This window comes from Bactrocera dorsalis, chromosome 6 (assembly GCF_023373825.1).
Source record: "Bactrocera dorsalis isolate Fly_Bdor chromosome 6, ASM2337382v1, whole genome shotgun sequence".
NCBI lineage: Eukaryota > Metazoa > Arthropoda > Insecta > Diptera > Tephritidae > Bactrocera > Bactrocera dorsalis.
This window is the reverse complement of record NC_064308.1, coordinates 22,459,542-22,477,624: the sequence shown is the minus strand read 5'-3', so window position 1 is coordinate 22,477,624 and position 18,083 is coordinate 22,459,542. Positions and strand designations below refer to the sequence as shown.

The window sequence follows — 18,083 nt, the reverse complement described above, 5'->3', positions numbered from 1 at the left end:
CAACGTATCCGCAGACAGTTTTCAATCGATACTAGATAACTCATTCTGGCCATCGGGGGTCTTTGTGCGCGAATTCGAGCACAAACGTGATAAGCCCCCTGTAGTTATCACCAAATTGCCAAGAAATCCCAGTATTACAAAAAACTGATTAACAATAATTCGCTGATTGTTTATTATCAAAATGTTAGAGGTCTTAACACAAAACTTGCTAATTTGTATTTAAACAGCATTCATTGTAACCTTAAAATCATTGCCTTCACGGAAACTTGGCTAAAGCCTCACATTTTTGATAATGAAATATTCATCAGCGAATTCCAAATCTTTAGATATGACCGGCTGGACAGAAAAGGAGGTGGTGTCTTGTTTGCTGTTCATTCTTCAATTCCATCTGAAGAAGTCGATGTTTCGCATGCAGACTTCATAGAATTTAAGTGCATTCGTATTTGCGCTAATAGTGGCCATATCTACTGTGAGAACTAAATATCTTATAGAATTTAGTCCACACAAAGGCCCACCCTATTGTTCACAAGCATATATACGCAGCGGTAAAACCACGCCACGAAGATGGAGAAACCAGACATACAGATAAAAGGACAACAAGAATGCATACGCAGCGGTAAAAACACGCCACGCAAACCAGACAAGCAGACGAAACAACAGCAAGCATGCATACGCAGCGGTAAAATCCCGCCACCGGCAGCAACACACGCCATCCCAGCAACACACGCCATCCCAGCAACACACGCCATCCCAACGCAACATGTTGCGAATGTGCTAGCACGCAACACAGGCTTGGTGGGTAGTTAGATGGCGGATGATCAGGGAGTCAGCACGGGACTGTGACAGCGTACGCACGTCCGGGCATCAGACTATGCAGTGAGTTTATCCTCTGGCTAGTCTTGGTATCCTGATTTGTGAACGCCGTATGTTAAGGGTGAGCTCGGTAGTGAGTTTATCCTCTGACCAACTCAACCGTTAACATCGCGGTCGCTAAGATAGTCATCCGTGATCCGGGATCTTTAAAGCGTGTGATTTAAGTCGTCAAGTGAGTGACACCTACGCGAGCGTCGGCAGAAGTAGCCGAGCGTAGTCAGCAGAAGCAGCAGCGTGTGATTTAAGTCGTCAAGTGAGTGATACCTACGCGAGCGTCGGCAGGAGTAGCCGAGCGTAGTCAGCAGAAGCAGCAGCGTGTGATTTAAGTCGTCAAGTAAGTGACACCTACGCGAGCGTCGGCAGAAGTAGCCGAGCGTAGTCAGCAGAAGCAGCAGCGTGTGATTTAAGTCGTCAAGTGAGTGACACCTACGCGAGCGTCGGCAGAAGTAGCCGAGCGTAGTCGGCAGAAGCAGCAGTGCGTGATTTAAGTCGTCCAGCACCCAGGAGCGCAGCAGAGCGGGGAAACGGTATTGCCCTAACGGGGCACATCGAACCGTTACCCTAACAGCGCCGTCCTCGGGCGACGACTGTACAACGTCGGAGACGTGGATTAATATATTATATTAGGTATTAATATAAGATTGGAGAAATAAAGAACGATTCACAGAAGAGCCCCAACATTTACAAATTTATTGTAACGAACCCTGGACACGGCGAGTATACCTCAGCAATTATACTTGTAAGAAGCAGGGGCAGCAAAAAGCTTCGTTACAATTGGCGCCCGAGCAGGGACCCTGCGGATCGTATATTATCAGGAAAACGACATTTAGTAAGGAGATGGCAGATCTCATGTGGTTAGACAACGTGTCCAAGGAGCAACTAATCTCCTTCGCACAGAGTCTGGGAGTTGACCACATAGGCACCACGCGGGAGATTCGTAAGCGCATAACTACATTGGCAGCCAAGGCGCACGGAGACCCGGAAGTAGAAGAACAATTTTTAAAAATGGAAGCTGCATACAAAGCAGGTGAGATCGCTTCACGAGACGAAGGCGATCAGAAGACAACCTTCCCAGCCGATCAAGACAGAGAGACCGCGAGCACTTTCGCGGAATCATCACGGCTACAGCCGCCACAAATCAACAGGTTACTTCAACAGAACCACATTGTTACATTCGCACCCATCATCGACCCGGTGAGGAAGTGGTCCGTGAAATACGACGGCGGGCGAGACCCATTAGCGTTTGTCGAGAGATTAGAAGAGCTCTCCGAAGTGTACATGGTGAATATGGACATTCTTCCAAGAGCCATGCCCGAATTATTGTGCGGTACCGCTCTCCAATGGTATCGCAGCAATAACGAACATTGGGAGAGTTGGACAACCTTCAAAAAGGACTTTCTGCGCTTCTTCCTACCAGCACGTTACTTCGAACGCCTCGAAGATAACATACGGCAGCGAAGACAACACGTTCGAGAAAAATAAAAGGACTACGTTCTAGCTATGCAGAGCTTAATGCGACACGTTGGGTATAATCCGGAAGAGCGACTGGAAAGAATTTTTCGGAATAGTCACACCGATTATTTGCTCTACATTCAGCGGCGAGATTTCGAGACGCTGGCCGAACTCATCACACTGGCAGAAGAGTACGAAGGGATATATGAAGGACAACGACGAGGAGTAGAGCCACCTCGACGCGAGATGACGAGACACATCATAGGTGACCACGAGGTGAGAAATGTAAGTAGGCCGTTACCACGTCCACCACAACACCACGCAACGGTAGAGGCGCATCGCCAGCAACCATCTACGAGTAGAACCTTTAGCCCTGGAAATATATGCTTCAGATGTGGTCAGGAAGGTCACTATGCTAGGAGATGCCGTAATCCCAAGAAATTGTGTTGCACGGAGTGCGGCCGAGCGGATGTGCTAACGAAAGAATGTTGTCATAAACAACAGGGAAACGACCAAGGGTTTCGCCAAAGACAAGGCGCGGCGAACCCACGGGATTCAGCGCCGAACAACCAATAATTATGCATCAGAAACGCGGCCGGCTATACGCCCTAATCACGCTTGGCGGAGAACCGGCGGAAGCCGTCATCGACACCGGCGCTTCGAAAAGTTTCATATCACCACGAGTTGCAGAACATATGGACGCAACCGGGAACAGTAAGAAGGTGACCGTAGCTATCGAGATACAAATGGCCGATGGCACCACCAGCAAGATTTTCGACGCCGTGGAGACCACCATTCAACTCGGACAGACATCGCTAAAGGCAGTGTTACACGTGATGCCCGGAGCGATTGACGACGTCATACTTGGATTGGATACACTGGGGAACATGGGAGCTATAGTATCCTGCGGAGGCCATCAGGTAGTGCTGAAAGCGTCGGATGCGCAGCAATCAACGGCAGCCCGCACCATGTCATCCAAAGCCGTAAGCAACGTAACCCTTACTACGCCAGACACACGCCTGCTAAAGCGCAGGATGACGAAGAAAACCAGACGAAAACTTAAGTGCAGGAGGGTCAATCGACTCGGGACTTCATCGGCCGTCAACCAGAGAAACGAAGCGGCCCGTATACGTGATTTTTTAGACGAAGAACTTCGAAAATTTGAAAGCATGAGTGGAGTGAAGACCGTGGCGGAACATAAAATCACTATGACCGACAGCCGACCAATCAAGCAACGATATTTTCCGCGGAATCCAGCGATGCAGGCTATCATCAACGCCGAGATCGACGAGCTGCTGGCGAAGAAATGTATTGAGCCGTCTCACAGCCCACACAGCGCGCCGATTGTGTTGGCACGGAAGAAGAACGGTAAGTGGCGTTTATGCGTGGATTATCGGCAACTCAACGCCTGATCTGTACCCGACGCATACCCCTTACCTAGGATACAACATATACTTGACAAGTTACGAAGAGCAAGGTATATTAGTAGTCTGGATCTCAAGAACCTTTGGAGCAAGGCAGCCGCCCGTATACCGCCTTTACCGTACCTGGGCGTGGCCTATTTCAATGGCGCGTGATGCCATTCGGCTTACATTCGGCACCAGCGACGTTCCAGAGAGTACTCGACCAGGTCATAGGCCCGGAGATGGAACCACACGCCTTCGCCTACCTGGACGATATAATCGTCATAGGCTCTACATTCGAGGAACACATACGGAATTTGCGAAAGGTACTGCAGAGACTACAGCAGATTAACCTTCGAATTAACCCTGAAAAGTGCGAGTTTTTTAAGAAGGAACTCCGATACTTAGGTCATGTGATTAGTGACAAAGGCATCCACACCGACCCCGAGAAAGTTGCAGCAATCCAGGAGCTGAAGCCCCCAACTAACGTGAAAGAAGTCCGTCAGTATCTTGGGATAGCCTCTTGGTGTCGCCGCTTTGTGCCAGATTTCGCGACCATGAGCCAGCCGCTCACAGCTCTCTTGAAGAAAGGGAAACACTGGAAATGGGGACCTGAGCAACAATCAGCATTTGAAAGCATCAAGCAAAAGTTAACGGAGGCTCCCATCCTGGCATGTCCGGATTTCAGCCAGGCATTCACTTTGCAGACGGACGCCAGCAACATCGGCCTTGGAGCCGTACTGACGCAGAATCTGGAAGGAGGAGAACGCGTAATAGCCTACGCCAGCCGAAAATTAAATGAGGCAGACAAAAACTATTCAGCTACCGAAAAGGAGTGCCTCGCCATAGTCTGGGGAATTCGGAAAATGAGACCCTATCTAGAAGGATATCGATTTAAGGTGATAACCGATCACATGTCACTGAAGTGGCTGAATTCCATAGAGAGCCCTTCCGGTCGTATAGCACGATGGGCTTTAGAATTACAGCAGCATACTTTCGACATCGAATATCGTAAAGGGAAACTCAACCAAGTAGCAGACGCACTGTCCCGACAGCCGCTAAAGACCATAAGGCAAGCGACGTCGATGGCTCCACAATGCAAATGGTGGCGAAAGCGAGTAGAAGAAGTTCGCGCAAACCCAGAGAAGTACGCAGATTATATGGAGAAGGATGGCCAACTTTACCGCCACATTCCGTGTAGATCTCAGGATGAAGAAGCTGTACCCTGGAAGCTATGTGTGCCTAAATCCCTCCGAATAAGGGTGCTACAAGGGAATCACGATATACCTAGTGCAGGACACATGGGCATACGCCAACAGATATTACTGGCCAGGAATGTTCCGCGACATTAGCCAGTACGTACGCCAGTGTGAGTCCTGCCAGAAATACAAGGAAGGACAGCAGAGACCAGCAGGGAAGATGCTCTCACAGGTGGCACAAGAACCGTTTGCCACAGTTTGCACCGACTTCATCGGACCCTTACCGCGATCAACCCATGGCAATCCAATGCTACTGGTGTTTTTCGACCGCTTCAGCAAGTGGGTTGAATTAGTCCCCATGAGGCGCGCTACAGCTGAAGGACTTCGTCGCGCATTTAGAGAGAGAATCCTCGCGAGATTTGGTGTTCCGAAGATCCTTATTTCGGACAATGGTGTTCAATTCACGAGTACATTATGGCAACACTATCTAAAGGAATTAGGGGTACGCCAGCAATTCACGGCGCCGTATACACCTCAAGAAAATCCCACGGAAAGAGTAAACCGCACGATCAAGCGAATTATTGCACAACTCAGCAAATCACGACACCAGCAATGGGACGATTTTCTCCCAGAGATTGAGCTGGCAGTAAATTCCAGCATCTCGGCCTCCACAGGGTATAGCCCGGCATTTCTCGTACAAGGACGAGAACCGCGACTGCCAAAGGCCCTTTTCGACGAAGTTAATATCGGCACAGGTATGATACCCCCGACGGCTGAAGAAAAGCACGACAGGATGCAGGAAGCCTTCAGAATCGTTCGACAAAACATGGAGAGAGCATCCATGGACCAAGCCCGCCACTATAATTTGAGGCGTAGAAAATGGACCCCCGCGATCGGAGAGCTAGTTCTGGCGAAGGAACACCATCTCTCTAAAGCCGCAGACGGTTTCGCCGCAAAGTTAGCCTCGAAGTACGACGGTCCTTATAAAATTCTAAGATACATTTCACCAGTGATCGTACATGTCCAGAAGATCGACGGTGGCAAGGAGAAAACAGTGAACATCAGCGAATTGAAGCTGTACAACAGTTTCGCGGCAGTGTAAAATAAATAAATAAACATTACAAATTTAAAAATTACAAATTTAAAAATTACAAATTTAAAAATTACAAATTTAAAAATTACAAACGTAAAAATTACAAATTTAAAAATTACAATTTTAAAAATTACAAATTTAAAAATTACAAATTTAAACATTACAAATTCAAAAGTTACAAATTTAAAAATTACAAACGTAAAAATTACAAATTTAAAAAAAATGAAAATAAAAATAAATATAAATCCTTACTCAAACGAGCATGTCTACTGACCAAAACGAGTACCAAACGAGTAGATCAAATTCATTCGACCGTGAGCCGTCAGTAAGATTAGACATCACAAGAATTTTTCTAAGATAAATACACACAAGATGAACGACAACGATAAATGGACGCAGAGCGTAAAGCGATTCCGCGAGCGGAAGGCGGAGGAGCAAAGGAAGCTCCCCAGGATGCAGCCACTAGAGGCAGCGGGCACTTCAGACACTAGAAGTGCCAGATCAGCACGCGCAGAGGCTCTGCAAGCAGCGGCGCAACATCTGGCGCGACGCACAGGGGTAGCAACAGCCAGTCACGGAACCAACGCTTGCGCGGCCAACGTACCCAACGCCGCCACCACTGTGCACACCACCGACCGTAGCGACAGGGCAGCTTCCGCAAAGGCTCGCAAGGCGCAAACTGCCATGAGGCGCTCTATCGCAGCGCACGTAAGTACGACGCGCCGAGCTTCTTGGACTGAAGCGTCGCAGAGAACCAACCTGGCCGCGGAGCCATGCGTCGTCGGCAGGATTAGTAGCAGCGAAGCGTCTACCTCTGACGATGCCACCGTCCCATGGAGGTCGCCGGTGATCGAACTATCATCCGAAAGTGAAGACACGCTACCGGAGAATGAGAAGGCGCAACTTACCTTTCCAGCGGGGCCAAATGGAGTCTGCCTGTATCAAGCAGACTTACAATCTCTGAAGGACGGATGCTGGCTTACAGACACGATCATTGATGCGTACGCTAAGCACTTGGAAGCAGAATTTGGACCGAAAGGTACAGTCCTTAGCCCATTCGTGGTCTGGCAGCTGAATCAGCCAGGAAGACGCGATGAAAACTTCCGCCGCATTCACCGCTGGATTCGCAACATCGACATATTTGGACAGAGGGTAGTACTAGCGCCACACAACACCGAGCACCACTGGTACCTCCTCGCCCTATCCAACCGCGAGCTCACGCACCACGTCACGGACACAGTCTGCTACCACCAACACCAGATATGGACAGCAGATTCCTGGAGGAGGGGTAAGGTCACCCACGCAACCACGCCCTGGCGCGAATTCCTCCAGTGGGAATACAAGGAAAGAGGCGAAAAGGAGAATTTGAGTATCGGGAGCTGCTGCTGGACGTACCCCAGCAAGAAAACACGAATGACTGCGGTATATACGTGCTGGAGACAATAGAACGGGTCATGCGACACGTCGGACGAAACGAAGGGGCGCTCGGATGTATCTCCGAACCATTCACGGCGAAGCTGGCAGCTGAAAAGCGAGCCCAAATATTGGCCACCTTCAGACGACACCAAACCACACCCGCGCCCATCGTTGAAATACCACCACCATCATCTGCGGAAGTAGAGCTGCCACCCGAAGGTATAAAAATCCCTATCGCCAAAGCAAAAGGAACAGCATTGGAGGCTTTCCCAGAAATTGCGGATAGAATCCGCAGAGGCCTCAAGGACCTTTCAGACGGCATGGGGAAGCACCGGCTAAAACTTAATACAGCCAAGCTCAAAGTGTTCATGTACCGGTGGGGCGTCCACATCACAGCAAAAGCCACAACAACAACCACGGCAATGGAAGGACCCTAAGGGGAAAATTTTTTTTTTTCAAACTTTTATAACTAAATTAAAATATGGTATTAACATTTTTTTAGTGTGTTATATAGAAGAAAAAAAAAAAGATGAATTTATATGAAAAAAAAACAGAGAAAGAAATTTTGGAAAAAAAATGAAATATTGAACAAACATAAAAAAAAGAGAAGATATAAGATATACATATACTTTTAGGCGTAAGTCTTAGATTTATTTTGCCATATCAAATAACCATTGTAAGTTAACAATATTTTTGTTAAATTTTTTTTTTCTACTTTAAAAAACCATTGTAAATTAACAATAGAATTTATTGAATTTTGCATGGAATGCAAAACCCTCCGAAGTGGGGGGGAGTGTGAGAACTAAATATCTTATAGAATTTAGTCCACACAAAGGCCCACCCTATTGTTCACAAGCATATATACGCAGCGGTAAAACCACGCCACGAAGATGGAGAAACCAGACATGCAGATAAAAGGACAACAAGAATGCATACGCAGCGGTAAAAACACGCCACGCAAACCAGACAAGCAGACGAAACAACAGCAAGCATGCATACGCAGCGGTAAAATCACACCACCGGCAGCAACACACGCCATCCCAGCAACACACGCCATCCCAACGCAACATGTTGCGAATGTGCTAGCACGCAACACAGGCTTGGTGGGTAGTTAGATGGCGGATGATCAGGGAGTCAGCACGGGACTGTGACAGCGTACGCACGTCCGGGCATCAGACTATGCAGTGAGTTTATCCTCTGGCTAGTCTTGGTATCCTGACTTGTGAACGCCGTATGTTAAGGGTGAGCTCGGTAGTGAGTTTATCCTCTGACCGACTCAACCGTTAACATCGCGGTCGCTTTAAAGCGTGTGATTTAAGTCGTCAAGTGAGTGACACCTACGCGAGCGTCGGCAGAAGTAGCCGAGCGTAGTCAGCAGAGCAGCAGCGTGTGATTTAAGTCGTCAAGTGAGTGACACCTACGCGAGCGTCGGCAGGAGTAGCCGAGCGTAGTCAGCAGAAGCAGCAGCGTGTGATTTAAGTCGTCAAGTAAGTGACACCTACGCGAGCGTCGGCAGAAGTAGCCGAGCGTAGTCAGCAGAAGCAGCAGCGTGTGATTTAAGTCGTCAAGTGAGTGACACCTACGCGAGCGTCGGCAGAAGTAGCCGAGCGTAGTCGGCAGAAGCAGCAGTGCGTGATTTAAGTCGTCTAGCACCCAGGAGCGCAGCAGAGCGGGGAAACGGTATTGCCCTAACGGGGCACATCGAACCGTTACCCTAACAGCGCCGTCCTCGGGCGACGACTGTACAACGTCGGAGACGTGGATTAATATATTATATTAGGTATTAATATAAGATTGGAGAAATAAAGAACGATTCGCAGAAGAGCCCCAACATTTACAAATTTATTGTAACGAACCCTGGACACGGCGAGTATACCTCAGCAATTATACTTGTAAGAAGCAGGGGCAGCAAAAAGCTTCGTTACACTACTTAACTTTATCTTACATACCGCCTCACTCGGACATATCTGTATATTTGCAGCATGCTTCATTAATAAATAAGGTTTCCTCAATGGCTAACAATACTGATTCCATGATTGTTTTGGGAGATTTCAATTTATCGTGCGTATCATGGAAATCTAGTGATGATTACACCATTCCTATTAGTACTCGCTTATGTTTTAACGAGTTCTTAGATGAAATGTCGGAGTTGGGTCTTAACCAAATTAATTTAATTTCAAACGAGTTTGGTAAGTTCTTAGATCTAGTTTATGTTGATAACGCTTCAATGTTCTCCGTTGTCCGATGTGATCCTTTGGTTCGGCCAGAGGACCCGCATCATCCTGCTTTGGAAATTAACATCGAAATCATAACCAACTTTGCTCTTAAAAATACACAAGACCGTTGTTTTCGGTTCAACTTTGCGAAAGCTAATTTTAAGAAGATTAATTACGAACTTTCTAAAGTAACTTGGCCAGATTACAGTGGCAATATTGAATTTAGTGCTTCCCATTTTAATGAAACTATTTTAAACTTATTTGAAAAATATGTTCCGAAGTGTGTTGTTACTCAAAAAAGTAGTTCTAATTTATGGTTTTCGAAAGAATTATGTAAATTAAAAAATAGAAAATCTCGTGCTTTTAAACTTTTTAGAAAAACTGGTTTCGTTGCTGACTATTCAAAATATTCTAAATTGCGTCGACAATTTGCTGAACTTAACAAAATATGTTGTAATAATTATATAAATAAAGCAAAAAATAATATTATACGTAATCCAAAATTGTTCTATGGTTTCGTCAACTCCAAACGCAGGATTTCTAACTTTCCGTCCGCTATGAAATATAAGTCTAATATGTCTAGTGACAATCACACCATTTCTAATATGTTCGCTGAATTCTTTAAGTCTAATTACTCTCCGAAATCTCCAAAAAATGTTCCGCATCAGCACAAGTTATGTCCGATTTCTGTCATTAATGTGCCTACCATTTCCGAAGAAGACGTCTTACATCAGTTGAACATGTTAGAACAATCATACAATTATGGCCCAGATATGATTCCCTCATGCTTTCTTAACACGTTGACGGACACTTGCGTCTATAGCCGTCAAAGCGAACGGCTTTGTTCCTTTACTTGTTCCTACTGTCCGTCAATGTGTTAAGAAATGTGCCAAATATACATATATACCAACCCCTAACAAAACTATTTAACTCATCTCTTATGCAAGGCTTATTTCCACCCATATGGAAAAAGTCATTTATAATTCCTTTACATAAGAGTGGATTTAGGTCATCTATTGAAAACTATAGGGGAATAGCAAAGTTGTCTGCAATACCTAAAATTTTTGAAGCAATTATAACAGACGACATAACCTTCCGGATCTCTCCACTAATTTCTTGTTCTCAGCACGGTTTTCGTAAAGGGAAATCTACTATAACTAACTTGCTTGAATTTGTATCACATGTATCTGCTGGCTTTAGGGAGAATAAGAATACTGATGTTATATGTATACACTGATTTCAGTAAAGCTTTTGATAAAGTAAACCATTCAGTTCTTTTGAATAAACTTGATCTTCTCGGTTTTCAACCAATATTTCTAAAATGGGTTGCTTCTTATCTTAGCAATAGAATTCAACAAGTCTTATTTAACGATACTTTTTCTGACATAATCAATATTCCTTCAGGCGTTCCACAAGGTAGCCATTTTGGACCAATTTTGTTCTTGTTATTTATTAATGACATATCATCTGTTGTTAAGTTTTCAAAAGTCTTATTATATGCTGACGATGTAAAACTTTTTAAAACGTATACTTCAAACAACGAAAGATGCCAGTTGCAAACAGACTTAAACAACCTAGTTTCTTGGTGTGATAGAAATGACATGCCATTGAACCTTAAAAAATGTAAAACAATGTGCTTTTCACGTAGATCTGTAGACCCAACTTCATACACAATACACAACTTTAGGTTGGAGCAAGTATGCAGTTTTGTTGATTTGGGAGTAACTATGGACCCCAAACTCAATTTTAATCTTCACGTATCTTCCACGGTTTTTAAAGCTAAAGGCGCTCTTTGTTTTGTTAAACGTTGGTCTAAAGAATTTAGAGATCCGCTTACCACAAAAATTCTTTTTACATCTCTGGTGAGGCCTATATTAGAGTATGCTTCTGTGGTATGGAACCCTAGTTACCAAGTCCATTCGGATAAGTTAGAGTCCGTTTAAAAACAATTCTTACTTTTTGCCTTAAATCATTTGAATTGGGATTCCAGTTTAAATCTTCCCCCTTACACTAACCGTTTAAAACTTATAAATTTCCCGACACTCGCTAGTCGTAGGGAGATGCTTGGTATAATATTTCTTGTAAAACTCGTGAATGGGTCAGTCTGTAGCCCATCTCTCTTATCTGATATTAATTTTAACGTCCCCGCTCGCTCTACCAGGCAGTTTAGACCCTTACTTTTAAAATTTTCTAGAACAAATTTTGAGTTAAACGAACCATTCCGCCGTATATGTCATAATTTCAATTTTCATTCCAGCACATTTGATTTAACAGACTCACTTTTTACAATTAAAAAGATTATTTTAGCTACTCTTAACAAGTAAAATTATAAACTTTAATTTAATTCTTAATTTTGGCTGTTGAAATTTTTGTTTCTGTAGCTGAGCAGCTTAAGATCGCAACGCTTAAAACTCTCTTGCCTTTTATGACTCGGCTAATTCCGCTCGTTCGCGGATTGCGCCCCTCGCGTCGGTTGGGCGGGAGGAGGGTAACCGTTGGGTATTATTATTATTATTATTATATCTCATGAGTCATGTTCTTTGCGCTATCTGCGTGTTGTACATGCATAATTATCGTCCATTTTTCTCATCTTTGCTAGTTCTTAGATCGGTACAACGAGTTATAAGCAAGATTAAAAATATTTAAATTCAAACATTTGAGATTAAAAATTAGATTTTCAGTATTTAGTTTTAAAGCTAAATACAAAATAAACAAGAGTTTTACACTTTGCTTCTATTTAATTGCTAATTTACTTCAATATAGCAAAATATAACTTGGTTAAACCCGAAATCAGACATTCCCCTACAATATAATATATGTACATATGTATCACAGGGCTGCAACGATCACAATTTTTTCAATCATACCCGATCATTGACTCAGATTTTTTGTGACGGAAAACTTTGCTTCAACAAAAATGAATGATCGTAAGCGAGCGTGATCAAAGCGAACAATCAGTTTCAATCACTGTTGCTTGCTTCGTAATGATTTTTCTCGATCGAACGCCTTGTGTGAGCAGCAAAGAATGTTCGAGAATGCTGCTTGCATCCCGATCGATCACAATCATACCGTTTGGTCATACCGGGTGGTTCCTGCCAGCAGCGCAGTCGCTGAGCCAGAGAACGTGAAGTATAGAGAAGGTGCAGGTTCGACTGCGAACATTTGATAGATTTTTATTAGGGAATTCGCCGGATTTGTTAACATTGTGAGTCGGATTTCGCCCCGCAATTTTAACATTTTTTACCATTCTCTCACATATTCTAACCGAGAATATGTATTCACGGCATATGATGACGTGGCATATATGTACATGTCGAAGCAGAAAATATGAAGAGACTCGCAACGAAGAATTTCGTTTTGCTTGTTTATATTTTGTTTCATTTTGACACCGAAAAATGTGTACAAAATACATGATGTTCTCTGTCTCACATACGCAAGAATATGAAGAGACATAAATATTTATATGTATGCATGAATATGAATATGAAGAAACATATGTAAACATATGCATGCATTGAATATGAATATGAAGACATAAACATATGCATGCTTCTTCTTATGATCTCCCAACTTTGTGATTTTTCATGCTTCAATTTTTCAACTTGGGAATCGCAATGTATGCAAATAAGTATGTATGTATGCTTTTGCGTTTTGCCGTCGGCAATTGAATATTGACTTGTACACATAATTATGATATGAGTACAATTTTGTATGAATCCTATATAATATTGAAGAAAAATGATTTCTTAGATATTCCATAGGAAATATGAATGTTCCATTTTGTATGGAAATATGTATGTAGACTTTTCTATTTTTGATTTATTAAATAAATTAAAACAAGTTTTTTAATAAATTAAAATAAATGTACATGTATGTAAGAAATGAAAAGTATCCGTGATTTATTATATAATAGATGCGTCTTTATTATGTAAAATTCAAAAAGCAACTGTCCCGTTTGTCCGTTGTCGGGTACGCGTCTCGTATATTCGTCAAGTTGGTATTGACTATCGCTACTCTAGCATGGTTGTATTCTTTCATACTTCATTAAAAAATGTAAGTATGTATTGCTAGTTAGTTATTTAGTAAGAATGTAAGTAAAAGTTATTGAAGTTATACTTCTTATACGACGCCGGAAAAGGTTGCGATAGATTCTGGTTGCGCAACCTTCCATATAAAAGTAACGCAAAGTTGCGCAACCTCGCTCCATCCATATGAATGTAACGCAACCTTGTCTGCGAAGATGTGCGAGCAGCAAGCGAAGCGGTGACAATCGGCGATCGTTTGTTCGTTTCTTTCGGCACAGCTCGGCCGACACAACAACACAACACAATGTTCCATGCTTATGCTGTTGTTGTTTTTGTATAACAATGTTTCAATTTTTGGTTGGTGACATATTCACATGTGTGCGCATATGTATGTTTGTATGCTTGTGCATTATTGAAGTTATACTTCTTTTTCTTTCGTTTGTCTTTCATTTCTGCGAATTCTCAACTATTTTACGTATGTTTTGGTTGAAATACTCTGCGTTGGCCTTTCAGAATCACACAGAATCATTTCTGTGGTTTTTGAAACTGACCCACGAGGACGAGGTATATGGTTTTATCTGGGAGCGTGAGATTTAAGAAAATCGCTCGCTTACAAGGGATAAAATGACTTCTGAGTGGCGATTTTAATGAATAAATTCACAGAATCATTTCTGTGCTTTTGGAAATCAATACTAATAAATATTTTTTTCTTACTAATAGAAAATAAATTTATCACAGCAATATACATAAACATATACATAATATTGCTGTGATGAATTTAATTTCTATTAGTAAGCCAAAAATTAATAATAAATTTATTAAGACTATACTTCTCAGGGCATCACAGCAATGTTATGTATATGTATATACATAAAGGGTGATTTTTTAAGAGCTTGATAACTTTTTAAAAAAAAAAACGCATAAAATTTGCAAAATCTCATCGGTTCTTTATTTGAAACGTTAGATTGGTTCATGACATTTACTTTTTGAAGATAATTTCATTTAAATGTTGACCGCGGCTGCGTCTTAGGTGGTCCATTCGGAAAGTCCAATTTTGGGCAACTTTTTCGAGCATTTCGGCCGGAATAGCCCGAATTTCTTCGGAAATGTTGTCTTCCAAAGCTGGAATAGTTGCTGGCTTATTTCTGTAGACTTTAGACTTGACGTAGCCCCACAAAAAATAGTCTAAAGGCGTTAAATCGCATGATCTTGGTGGCCAACTTACGGGTCCATTTCTTGAGATGAATTGTTGTCCGAAGTTTTCCCTCAAAATGGCCATAGAATCGCGAGCTGTGTGGCATGTAGCGCCATCTTGTTGAAACCACATGTCAACCAAGTTCAGTTCTTCCATTTTTGGCAACAAAAAGTTTGTTAGCATCGAACGATAGCGATCGCCATTCACCGTAACGTTGCGTCCAACAGCATCTTTGAAAAAATACGGTCCAATGATTCCACCAGCGTACAAACCACACCAAACAGTGCATTTTTCGGGATGCATGGGCAGTTCTTGAACGGCTTCTGGTTGCTCTTCACCCCAAATGCGGCAATTTTGCTTATTTACGTAGCCATTCAACCAGAAATGAGCCTCATCGCTGAACAAAATTAAAGCGCGAAACACATTTCGAACCGAACACTGATTTTGGTAATAAAATTCAATGATTTGCAAGCGTTGCTCGTTAGTAAGTCTATTCATGATGAAATGTCAAAGCATACTGAGCATCTTTCTCTTTGACACCATGTCTGAAATCCCACGTGATCTGTCAAATACTAATGCATGAAAATCCTAACCTCAAAAAAATCACCCGTTATTATGCATATGTATTGCTGTGATAAATTTATTGCGAAAGCAAATGTTCTACAAAGTATGTATATTTCTATACTTAAACAAAATTACTAGAACCATCGTATGTTTCTTGCATTCATAACCAAATCATACTTAAGTCAGGGCAACCTAATTATCAATGGTGGTGTTGGTGGTAAGCGCTTGGAAGGTCAAGATGCTAACACAGGTCCCAGGTTCGAATCCCGACAGAATAAATTTTTAATTTTTTGCTTTTAACATCGTATACGATAAAAATAAATATTTTTCTTTATTTTAATTTCTATTAGTAAGAAAAATATTTATTTGTATAGTATACGATGTTAAAAGGCAACCATCTTCTATCCTATCTTGTGTATCTGCACATGCTCATATGAGTGTATGTATACGCATGTGCGCGCATTGACTTGCGTGTTCATACATTCATATATACTTATATGTACATATATTTGCATACATTGCCGAACAAATAAATCACAAGCATACAAACATACACATGCGTACACATATGAATATGTCACCAACAAAAAATTGATCTTCACAAGTCAATCCGGCAGCCAAATTGGCGAAGAACAAAAGAGATGATTACGCTGCATATTCTCTTCCGCAATGAAGAGACGGAACTACTTTCTGAGTCAAAATTCATTCATTTAGACTTTGCTTTATTCTTCATTTTATGTGCATAATAAATTTATAAAATGTGAATTTAAGTTTTCTAGTTTTCTTTCATACAAAATGATATGCATTTCTGAATATCACTAAGAAGTATAACTTCATCCGCGCGTAGGGACTCCACGCACCTTTTTTTAATATTAATATGTCTGTCCGCTTCGAGTTGTCCGTCCGTGTACGTCTCCTACATGTATTTTCATTTATATTTAATTATCAATAGATTTTTTAAGAATTATTTGCCTTAGTTGTCCATTTTATTTTCTCACACATTTCAGCTGATTTTTGTATAGAAATTTGACCGGCGTAGAAGCAAAATGTGAAATAATCGTACATATATTATGTCGTTTGCACATTTGTCTGTATGTTTGCGAAAGCAAATGTTCTACAAAAGCATATTTCTATACTTATACTTATATGTCGAACAAATAATGCGCAAGCATACGAGTACATATGCGTACACATATGAATATGTCACCAACAAAAAATTGATCTTCACAAGTCAATATGGCAGCCAAATTGGCGAAGAACAAGTGTAGTAAATTTTACAACAACGATTTCATTCATAAACGCAAGCGCAAATTCCACAAGCGATCTTGCTTCATTCATAAAAACAGAGGCCGTAACATCTCCCCGAGCATGCCTTTGCCAACAAGTCGTCTTTTCGCAACGATGGCAAAAGCTAAAAATCATAATTTGAACAAATTTCTGGTGCTTCTCGCAAAAATCAGCGTCGATATGTATGCAAGCTCATACATATGCATACATATTTACGCTAGTTTGTTGGCGAAACTGCTACATCGGCAAGGGGTGACAATCGGCGGCCATTACTTTATTTTTTTCGACAAAACTCCGATTTTCTACCAGCAAATGCTGTGACACTTGTTGTGCGCTTTGACCTTGGTTGCCCGTGGCAACATAGATGCCAAAAGACGGCCATTATTGGATGTTGTAAACTTACAGACAAATGTGCCAGAGAAATAATATATGTATGTATATGCCATAGAAATATGGAAATGACAACGAAATAATGCAAATATGCATATTTCTAAAGGTCATTAATTTTTTTGAAGAAATTAAAGGAATGAATGGAAGTGTTTATATGAGCACATTTAAGTTCATTTTATAATAGACGAAATTAATATAATTTTTGAAATAATATTTAATTTATTTAAAATTATTTTTTATTTAATTTTATCACACAAAATTTTTACCATTTTTCGGAAAACAATGGTTCTTATAACACAAAGTAATCACGCATATGTATGTATGTGACAATGGTCATATAATACAATATATGCATACATATATCACTCAGAGAATACTTTTTTACATTCTTTGTGTGCCTTTGTATATTTTGTATATTTTTCTACGAAGCAAATTCTCTTTATTTATTTTCAGTAATTTACATATATTTCTGCCACTCCACGTACTCAATTATGCTAAATAGCAGCGAGCACGGCGAATTCCCTAATAAAAATCTATCAGCTCTGTTAGCCGCGCAATCGAACCATCATACAGATTTCGATTTGCACCTTCTCTCTACTTCACGTTCTCTGGCTGAGCGTTCTTTTTCTTTAGCTGGAAATATTATAACTGAAAAAAGAAATAGGCTCGGACCATGTTCAGTTGATAATTTATTGTTTTTAAATTCATTTTTTAAAAGTTTTAGCGATTAAGAAACCAAGTTTATTACCTTCTTTTAATTTTAAGTTTTTGTTGATCTCAATGAAGAAGTGATAAAAATTTGAAATTTGTGTTCCCTAATATTTTAAGCATTACCTTTGTTTATTAATTTTAAGCATTAATTGAATTTTAGTTTTAGGCGTTAAAAATGAAGAAATATATGCAGTAATGTTTTGGTTAATTTTATTCATCGCAACTTGTTTCCGTTAAAACACACAAATATGTACATACA

At 41.5% G+C, this 18,083-nt stretch overlaps 1 protein-coding gene and 1 pseudogene across 1 annotated transcript; both read left to right on the top strand.

Moving 5' to 3' along the window:
• Positions 1-1,141: 1,141 nt before the first annotated feature.
• On the top strand, positions 1,142-2,714 carry LOC125779476 (uncharacterized). The gene has a single exon (XM_049460835.1). The coding sequence runs from the start codon at positions 1,711-1,713 to the stop codon at positions 2,353-2,355; it is 645 nt and encodes a 214-aa protein (XP_049316792.1). The 5' UTR covers positions 1,142-1,710; the 3' UTR covers positions 2,356-2,714.
• An 11,473-nt stretch (positions 2,715-14,187) lies between these two features.
• LOC125779845 (small nucleolar RNA U3) lies at positions 14,188-14,317 on the top strand (annotated as a pseudogene).
• The last annotated feature ends 3,766 nt before the right edge of the window (positions 14,318-18,083 follow it).